Source organism: Pteropus vampyrus, unplaced genomic scaffold, assembly GCF_000151845.1.
Source record: "Pteropus vampyrus isolate Shadow unplaced genomic scaffold, Pvam_2.0 Scaffold66, whole genome shotgun sequence".
NCBI classification, from domain to species: Eukaryota; Metazoa; Chordata; class Mammalia; order Chiroptera; family Pteropodidae; genus Pteropus; species Pteropus vampyrus.
The window spans coordinates 885,077-895,416 of NW_011888847.1; the positions used below are offsets into that span (position 1 = coordinate 885,077).

At 39.7% G+C, this 10,340-nt stretch overlaps 1 protein-coding gene and 1 pseudogene across 1 annotated transcript in view; both read left to right on the plus strand.

Annotated features, from left to right (window-relative positions):
- LHCGR (luteinizing hormone/choriogonadotropin receptor) overlaps positions 1-10,340 on the plus strand; it is a 56,001-nt gene that overhangs the window by 27,007 nt on the left and 18,654 nt on the right. Inside the window, exon 7 of the mRNA XM_011361295.1 lies at positions 8,242-8,310. Coding sequence (XP_011359597.1) covers positions 8,242-8,310 — 69 coding nt within the window. The remainder of the gene's footprint in view (positions 1-8,241; positions 8,311-10,340) is intronic.
- On the plus strand, positions 9,649-9,767 carry LOC111740675 (annotated as a pseudogene).

Consider the following 10,340-nt stretch of genomic DNA (forward strand, 5'->3'; position numbering starts at 1 on the left):
CTTGAAAATAATGTCTTTTTATTTGACCATCACTCATCAGGTTACCATGCTCACAGGCTCTATCCCTTTCATGTTCTTTCCTAAGACCTTGCTATTCAAACTATGGTCCAGCATCTACCATATCTTCTGAGAGCTGGTGAGAAATGCAGACTCTCAAGCCCATCCCAGACTCAGAGGAGGCTGCATGGTGGAGTTAGACTTCATAGAATCAGTAACATTTATAATATTTATACAGCACTTATTAAAGGCCTGCACTGTTTTAAAGTACTTTTTTTAACTCATTTCCCGTTTGCCCTGAGAATACTCACCAGCGGCACTTGTGGCTGCAGCATTTACCCTGAGATAAAGCAGGAGTTATAGTCCTAACCTTACCCCCAAAGTTTGCCATGAAATATCTTGCTTTTATTATTATTTTCACATTGCTCTAGTATATCAATAGTCTTTGGAAACAAATGACATCATTCTATTTATAGCATTCTGTTATTAGTAGCAGTATTTCCATTTACAAAATATAGTAATTTTCAATCGCTGAAAATGTCAAATCCTAGAAAATGTAGCATTCCTACATGTGACGTTAACATCATTCTCAAACAGTTATTAACCAAAGATTCATTTGATGAATTCGATTTATGTATACATTTCTGTTACATTAGGATTAGAGACAAGTTCTGTTTAGAAATAACTCCAAGAACAGTTTTTATATTTTATTTTCACATTGAAAATAGATTTTTCAACCTCAAAGAGTGTTTTTATGTAAAATTAAATTAACGCTGGTAGCGAGCTGCACTTTTTTTTTTCTAAACGGGAAATGGGTTAAAAACTCATGTAAGTCTCACAGCAACCCTAGTAAGTAGGGACTATCAGCCCCATTTTTAGATAAGAAAACCAAGGCACTGAGAGGTTTAGTAATTTGACCAAGGTCAAGATTTAGACCCAGACAGTCTAGCTCCAGAGTAATAGTCTTCATCATTACGTTGTACCATATACCAAGAAAAGGAAAGCAAGTAATCCAAGTGAAAGGACAGCATGAGCAAAAGCATGGCTGTGGAAAGGAGAAACACAGGATGAGGCGTATTCATTGGGAGTAAACATCCTGCTTAAGGGATAGGAAATACGGTTAAAAACGTTTAGATAAAAAGGAGTGGAGGAGACTTTAGATTAAAGAGAGTTTTGAATGCCAGGATAAGAGGTTAAAGGCTTAGAAGTCACTATGAAAATGGTAAAAAAGGAAAAAGAAAAAGAAAAAGAAAAAGAAACCACCCAATCGCGTAGCCTTCATCCAAAGTTCATGTCCAAGACTCCTTTTGATTTTGACCTAAATCTAAAATTAATCAGGAACCAATAGGTACTCCTCCCAAGTAAATGTACAGTGGTGGGAGTGAAGTAGAATAGGAATGAAAGAGCAGAAGACCTGGAGGAAGATCAATAAGAAAAGGAATGTAGAGATAATCCATTAGGTTCTACAAGCTCACAAGACTCTGCCACCCCACCAAACTCAAGGAACAACCAAAGATTCCTTTTCACACATCACATCTCAGCATTTGCACACAAAACCTACATGGTATTTTTATTTTAGGACCACTAATTTATGTTAGTTATGACTTTAAGACTAATAGTACCTACCAGCAGGGCGCAATTGCCCCACCTCTGAAGTTAACGTGGATTGTGGATCCATCCCTCCCAGAGAGCCCTGGGGACATTGTGCTTCCATCCCCTTCCTCACTCTCAACCCTTCATCTGGAAGGGGAGAGATTAGTCATTTGTTTGGCACTTGTTCTCAGCTGAATGGGCCCTTCTGTAAGTGAAAGATCATGTGGAGCACCCCACTAGAAAAAGGTTGTTACGCTTAAAGAGGAAAACCTTATTTTCTCTACTATGAAGTTTAATTCTCTAATTAGAAAATAATGAAAGCAAGCCTCTCTTCATTAGTAGTTTTTGAGATTTTGAGTTTTTGAGATTTTGCTCTTCTGGAAGCTTTCCTGCCCTCCCCCTACTCAAATCTGTCCCAACTGTGAGCTCATTTAATGAAAACAAAACACTTTGCTTGATGCTGAAGAGCTCAGTGGGGCTAATGCTAAAACTATGCATTATAGTCTTATGTCCCTTTATAGCCTTTTGGCTTTTCATTAAATCTCTTCAAGAGGCCACCTTGTAATGTCTCCCTTGCTGAAACAGGATTTGGCTGCACTACCTTTAAAATATTCTAGATGACTGTTAATACCAGTCTCAAAAAGGAGACAACCTTGATTGATGTCTGAACTCCACAAAGAGAAGGAAAGGTCATGGCAAATAATTCTCTAAGACCCTACAGAGAAAGGATGCCCAATAAAGGATGACAAAATTCCAGGCTGCACCTGTGACAAGCCACAGTAGAGAGACTGCTGGGCGTTGAAATAAAAAGCCTAGATTCTAATCCTGGCTGTGCATGTAACCAACCTTAGTCAAGTCACACCACCTCGACGAGCTTCTGTCTCTGTCTATCCAATGGGATTAATACCTCCTTGTGCAAATTCAGTCACACTGCATCATCTACACTGCACTACCACAATTAAAAGCTAACATTCAGCAAGCTGGTTGTTTTAGACCATCCTTAAAATACTGTGTCACATCATCTCATTTTAAATATTTTTCTTTTGAAATTTTTAACTGATAATTGGATGCACTCTCCATTTGCCTTTCCACAAGTAGAAAGGAGGATTCAGGCTTTAGGACAGTACTATGAACTCCCCTATACACCTTACCTAGATTCACCTATTAACAGCTTGTCAGCCTACCCTGTCTCTATATATGCAAGTATATTCAACCAATTTCCCTTTTGCTAAACAATCCAAGAGAAGTTTATAGACATCATGACACTTCATACCACAATATTCCAGCATATATCTCCCCCAAAACAGGGACATTCTACATAACTACAACGCCATTACAACCAAGAAAATCAGCATGAATTTAATGATATTATCCAACGTACAGTCAATATTCAAATAAAAATGTTTTTTATAGATTTTTTTGAAACTAAGAATTCAATCAAAGTTTATGCATTGCATTTTTGTTGTTATGTCCCCAGTCTTCCCAACCTCACCTCCCATCCCAACCCCCAGGACTTCCCCCTCCCTGCCTTCCTCTGTTCTGTATGACACTGAATCATTTGAAGGACCCAGGCCAGTTGTCTGGATTCATTTGATTGTATTGTCATGACTAGATTTAGGTTAACAGTTCTGCAAGAACACTGCAAAGGAGACATTGTGTCTCTCCCACTGCATCAAACCGGGAGGCATATCATGTCCTATTCCTGGCCAGTTGGTTAAGGTGGTGACCGACAGACCTTCATCATAAGGGTGCCCATTTCCCTCTGTCATTAATAAGTAAATCATAGTGGGATAATTTGAGTTTCTGTATCACTCGGCCAATAACCTTTCATCCATTGGTTTCAGCATCTGTTGATTATTCAGTTATTACTAGCAGTTACAAAATAGTTATTATAGGCAGTTACAAAATGGTATTTTTAAAGTCATTCATTCCTATATATTTATTATCTAGCACTCTTCTGTAAACAAGAGGTTTCATTCTTTTTCTTTTCCCCTCTCTCTCAAGTATTACTATGGGACATGAATTTTTCAAAAATTTTATTTAATATATTATAATCCATTGCTGTCATAATTCTTTGGGATGCCTGTCACCTTTTTATTATTACATATGATCAAGTCATATAAGTTGACATGAATTTCACTGAGGTGGAAGGAAACATAAAAACTCCAGTGCTGCTAAAAGGCAGGAGGCATACCCAGATCAAAGAGAGGGACCCCCTGCCTTAGAGACTTGAGCCCCAAGGAAATGGTGGCCTGATGAACGTTCAAAACTAGGGTCATGGCAACATAGAGTAGTGACCAGTGACAGTTATCCATACAAGCATTGCAGGGCATCCACTAGAGAAGTGTCTTTATACATGAAGAATTATTCAGATATAAAAGGACTTCAGAAAGTACCACGTGGAGAAGACAGTAGTGAATTTAGGATCCCTCTTCTTTAGGATGGTGTTTGTATAATTGTTTGATAAAATTTTGCTTATATATATACTACCACAGGACATATTTCTGAAATAGTATGCTTTGTCCTTTAGCAATGGAGCCACTTTTTGAGACCCTGAGGATCTGTAAATAAAAATTAAGCTTTCTTCTTTGAAATCATCCAAAAACTAGGTGGCTACATGATCCAAGAGGGAACTATGACAGAATGTTAATATAACCCCAGAAATGCTTCTAAAGCCCAGGAATATTTGGAGTTTGTTATAAGGCAGAGTATCATATATTGTTAAGTTCTAAAGCCTGAATCTTATTTTAAATAAAAAGGTGCCATTCTCTCTGTTTGAATCACAATTACTGACATTTGAATAGAAAACCTAGACAATACTTTAAAATAAGGTGCAACTATTGTAACAGAGAGGGGGAAAATTCATGTCTGTGCCTGTGACAGCATCCTAGCATCCTCAAGGCAAAGGAAGCCCTTCTCATTTAATTCTGACACCATGATGTTTTGGAAAAAAATTATCTGAAGTGACTCTCCAAATGTTTTAAAGGGCATAAAGAAAGCATTGTGCATGCCTGACAACGTGAGGTCTCCCACTCACATTTGTAATTTCTCCAGAGTAAGGAAACTCACTCTTTTAATCAAAACAATGCAGTGCATTCTATTGTCTGAGTCTGATAAGAACAGGGACGAAGAGCAACAGCTGAAAAAGAAACAATGAGCTGTGTTCTTTGGAAAGCTGGCACAAGTAGGACCAAGGCAATTCAAAAAAAAAAAAAAAAGACATGAAAATGTCCAAGTGCAAAAATGCCAATGATGCCAACACAGACCAAAGGTGGCTGAGGGCTTTCAGAAAGTGAGTACATTTGTGGCAGCCTAGGCCACCGAACTGACCTACTCCACCCAGGAACAGAAAAGCTGCTAGGCCAATGGCGTTCATTTAAACAGGTGGCTGCATTTCATGGAAATTCTGTCCAGAGCACGGAAAGGGAAACCATTTCCCTCTGTTCTAGCTAGAGAACTAGAGGCCACTGCCAAATATAATAATAATAGGAGCAACCCTTTAACACTGTGTTCCAGAACCTATTTCTAAGCATTTAATGTATGTTTACTGTTTTCATCCTCACGACAGCCTTTGAGGTCAATACTATTTTTATCATCCCTATTTTCAGATTAGGAAATTGAGACACAGAGAGGTTAAGTAACTTACCCAAAGTAATTCAGCTCATAAGTAGCAGACTGGGTGGGATTCAAGCCCAAGCAGTTGAGCTCAGGACTTGCAGATTTAATTATGAGACGTCATTTGGAACAATGAGATTGTGAGCCCCGCAAAAAAAAGTACAAAATCCTAATATGTATCAGAACTAGGATCAGGGCAGCACCTAGCAGTGATGGGGGACGGTATCCAGACAACTGCTGGCAGATTTGCTTTGCCAAAATCAGAGTAGGGGCTACTTTTTCTTGATCCACTATACACATAGCTTCATCATTTAGGAGGCAGAGAAAGCTGTAAGGGGACCAGACTCTTGACTCAATTCTGACCAACAGACCACTTGATGACACCATGGAAATAATGAGAGCTGCATCGTCCTATGATATACCCTAGGACAAGTGGTCCCAAAGTGTCATGCCCAAGGCTCACTGGGAGATCTTGTTATAAAAGTGCATGTTCCTGGATGTCACTACCATCTGATTCCATAGGTCCGTGGTACACCTGGTCAGTAGGTCTGAGTCTGCATGGCTGGCAAGCAGCTCCAGGTGATTCTGATTCAGTGGATGGAGGAGAATGCGTGATCAACACTGGCCTAGACTCTAAGAAATCCAGTTTCAAAGATTCAGAGAAAAAACAGGTGTGATTCCTTCATCTAAAAGAAACTGCTATATAGCAATTCAACCCTCCAAATGACAAGATTTTGCAAAAGAATAATATTGTAAGTGTTAAAATTTTAAGAAGGAAAACTCCAGTGGGATTGAGTGCTAAGAAGACAAGAAGCTTGTGTGTAATTATGCAAGACAACAGGTATAAACCAAATTCCTATCCCCTCATATTCTACAATAAAAATGGGGAAGGGAAATTATTGAAAAATGGCACACAATAATCCACTACAGAATATAGTTAAGAGCTGGTGTGTGAAGCTGTAAACTCAGAACTCCAAAAGAAAGCAAACAAGAGCAGGGGCTGCCAGGGAAGGCTCCCGTCCCATAGTACTGCAAATCCGCTGGTACACGCAGCCTGATGACTGAGCAAGGTAGAAGGCATCATGAGAGGCATGGGGTTTTACAGAATGAATTAAATATGCTCCCCTGCTCTCTTTGAACTCAATCTAATAGGGAGACTTTATAAATTATTTTATAATCTCTGTATTTTCTGAATGTCAGTGTTCAAACATCATGCTTCAACATGAGTCCCACTTCTATTTATTTATATGCTGGTTTGTCTCATGTGGTTGATGGAAAGAAACCAGACACACACACAGACACACACACACACATACACACACGTATTACACATATACGCATATACCAAGATGAAATTTAATGCTTGTTTTATCTAACAAAGGCTAGGGAAACCTTTCAGACAACAGCTATGTGGAGTATAAGCAGGTAGAGAATGTGTTTAAACTGTCTCTCAAGTCACACCCCCCAGCCTGTTCCTGACATGGCCATTCAGCTGGCAGCAACACTGCAAAGGGAACCTAGGGTCTTGCCAGATACAGGAGTTTAATTTTATATCTTACCACAGCCCTTTCTCACTCAAATCTTACATGAAAACTTATAAAAATATTTCTGTGTAAGACTCTGGCTTTCAAACTTGTTTGACTATGATTTATAGTAAAAATAATCATCTTCTATAGGTCCACTTGTTCATCCAATTCATTTAACATATAATTATTGTAATCATCCCAGATGCAAGCCACTGTTGTAGATTCAGAGGATTCTGCAATGAAAAGAACAGTTTGAAATCCTTGCTCTCCAAAAGCTTTCATTCTACTGGGAGAGGTAGACAATGAACAAGTATAATAGAATCATGGGCCATACAATGAGAAAGCAACAGAGGAAAAACAAATCAGAGAAGGGGATAGAGAATGTTGGGATGCTGGGGGAGGTAAGGATGGTGGTTTAAATAGGGCAGCCAGGAAAGGTCACACTGAGAACATGGCACCAAACATAGCCCTGCAGGAGGGAAAGCGGGCCATCTCAGGGAAGAAAAGTAAAACAAACAGCAAAACTGATGTGCTAGAAGTAGCCACAAACAACATGTATTCTGGTCCCATTTTTGCCTACTGTGGGCTTTAGACAGGTCACTTTCCTCTCGGCCTATTTCCTTCTTTACAAAATGAAGGAGTGCCACTTGATTCTCTCCAATTTCCCTTCTGGCTCTAACATTTCCCAGCATCTGTGTTCTATGGAGCCTCTTATGTCTTATTCTGGGTTGACGTGTGTGTGTGTGTGTGTGTGTGTGTGTGTGTGTGTACATGTGAACATTTATGTATATACATACAAAAATTGTGGAACAAAATGTAATAAACCATACTACCCTAATTACATGCAATACAATCCAGTATTTTCCATTGTTCTAATCACTTCTATTTCATTTTTTAAAATGCTGATTGCACCCAACTAAATTGATTTCACTATCCACTAATGGGTCTTAAAGAACTGTTTACAGACATTAAAATTTTCTTGTTTGTAGAGCCAGATATGGCATCACCAAAAACACATACTCATCCAAGAGAAAAGACAGCTAACTCAGTATGGGAATCTCCCTCTGCTCTCAGCTTTCAGCAACCCAGAAAGTCCATAGTGCCCAAACAGGCAAGACCTGAGTGTTAATCAGACAGCTCTGGCCTCAGACCCCAGTTCTGCCACTGCCTTCTTTGACCTTAAGCAGGCTACACAACGTCGTGGAAGGTTTCTTATCAGGATAATGGAAATAACGATGAAGATTAAATCAAAAGTACATGTAGAATGGCTGGTCAAGTATCTGGTAATTAATAAACACTTAAAATTGGTGGTGGTGGTAATAGTGGAGGTAGAGGCAAAATGGAGCAAAAAGAATAGCTTCATTTTACCAGGCCCTTAGAATCTAAAATGTTAAGAGAAAGAGCTAGATATCGTGAATGCCAGTAATTATCTTAATAAGAAATGTCACAGGAGAATGTGTGATTCCAAACTGCTTCCTTCGTTCCTAAACTGTCTCTCTTCCCTCTTCAGCAAACTATATGGAAATGGATTTGAAGAAATACAAAGTCATGCGTTCAATGGGACGACGCTGATTTCCCTGTAAGTATGTGCTTATTTCCCCAGCTCATGAATAAAAATGAAATATTACTCTGGCTACCAAATCACATTCGATCTTCAGCAACTAACTCAGGACAAAAATATACTTTCAAGTGGCTAGTCCTCAGTGTTTCATGCATGTTACTAGGCAACTGGCTGGCTGAAAACCCCAGAGCACCCTGATTTCAAAGAGAGATGCAGCCTGGATACATTGAAGTTGACAGTGTGCTGAAATATTCAACACCCTACTTTAGGCTCCTCCATCTCACAGCCTCCCTATTTAGCCCCCTTGCTCAGGTTGAGGCAGTACTATTTCAGCAAAGAAATTCTTCCCCTTGGTCCCACTGCAGAGAAATCGAGTAACACTGTTTATCAGCTAATCAGCCACAATAGACCTACTCAGAGTCCCACCTCCCTACTGCTGAAGGGGAAGGAAGCAGTAGGTTGCTCATTTTCCACAGGGCGAGAGAGCTTTGCATTTTCACCACACCCTATTCCAGCCCCCAGTGTTAACAGCCTTTAACTCAAGGGGAGTATCCCGACTGCTTCCTTCATTGTTCCCAACCCCTCTTTCTTTCTATGGCTCCTTTTCTATAAGAGTGGTTCATTCACAAAGCTTGCAGGGCAAGGGCTATTTGAACTATAACAGGTACAAGGTGAAGTGATGATCACACTACATAAGAATAACATTGAGATGTTAAAACACAGATTCCTGGTCCCCACCCCAGACACTTTGATTCAATGGGTCTAGTGTAGGCACTGAGAATTTACAATTTTAACAAGCTCCCAGGAGACGCTGGTGCTGCCAGTCTGAAGTTGAGTAGCAGAAGTCTACATAATATACTATTTTAACTACCAATACTAACCAAAGACCCTATTATATTGATACCATGCTACATAGCTTAATGGATAAGAAAACAGATCTAAGAGTCACTGACTGGGACTCATCCCCAATCCCACTATTTATCAGCTACCTTGAGGAGGTTACTTAACTCATTTAAGCCACAGTGTTCTCATCCATAAAATGGAGCCACTAATAGGCTTGTTTTGAGGATACCCCCACCAAAATGAAAAAGGTCTGTTTTGTATCCTTGGTGCCTGGCACAGAGTAGGTGCCCACTTATTATTTATTACATTACATAATTAATTATGAATGAATAAATGATAATTAAATAAGGTTATATTTTTATGCTCTTAACACGGGTCTGGCACATACTAACTGTTCAAGAAATGGTAGCTTTTTAAAAGTTGTGCTCCCTATCATGGAGTAAATTTTCCTTTATTTTATTGTTGACTTGAATTTAATGAAGGCTTTACTCTAGCCAGCTAAATCCGTTGCAAGTCTATGGCCATGCCACCCTGAGCAAGCCCGAAACCGTCTGATTTCGGAAGCTAAGCAAGGTCGGGCCTGGTTAGTACTTGGATGGGAGACCACCTAGGAAGACCAGGTGCTGTAGGCATAAAAAATAAAAAATAAGAGATTGTAAGCTGACAAAGTCCGTTCAATCTGTGAGGTCAACCAAGGGTGGCCTCTCCTAAAAAGTAAAAGTAAATAAATTAAAAATAAATTGAAACTAAATCTGTTTCGGCCTGGCACAATACTCTCAGATATGTCATTCCATTGTTCACTCAACAAGTGTTTGCCGAGCATCATCTGTGTTTGAAGGACCATGCTATATTTTGAGGAGAAATGAACATGAATAAGCCCTGCTGTTTGCCCCACAGGAGCTTACAACCTGAGAATAAGCATCTCCGAATGGCATATCAATTGTACACTAAGTAGTAACTAAAACAGAAGACAAAGCAGGACGCCTGCCTTGAGAGTCCTCTGGGCAGTCCTCTGGGATTTCAAAAGCTGGAGAGAAGGAAATCAGAGGAAGCCTTGTGAGGGAGGCAGACTTTGAGATGGGCCTTAGGCAAAGACAGAAGGAAAAAGCATTCTAGGCAGAGGACAACACAAGGAATGGCCCAGTGGAGGAAGCATGGGGTGTATTCATAGACCAGCAAATACTACCTTTTAGAAAGTAGTAGCT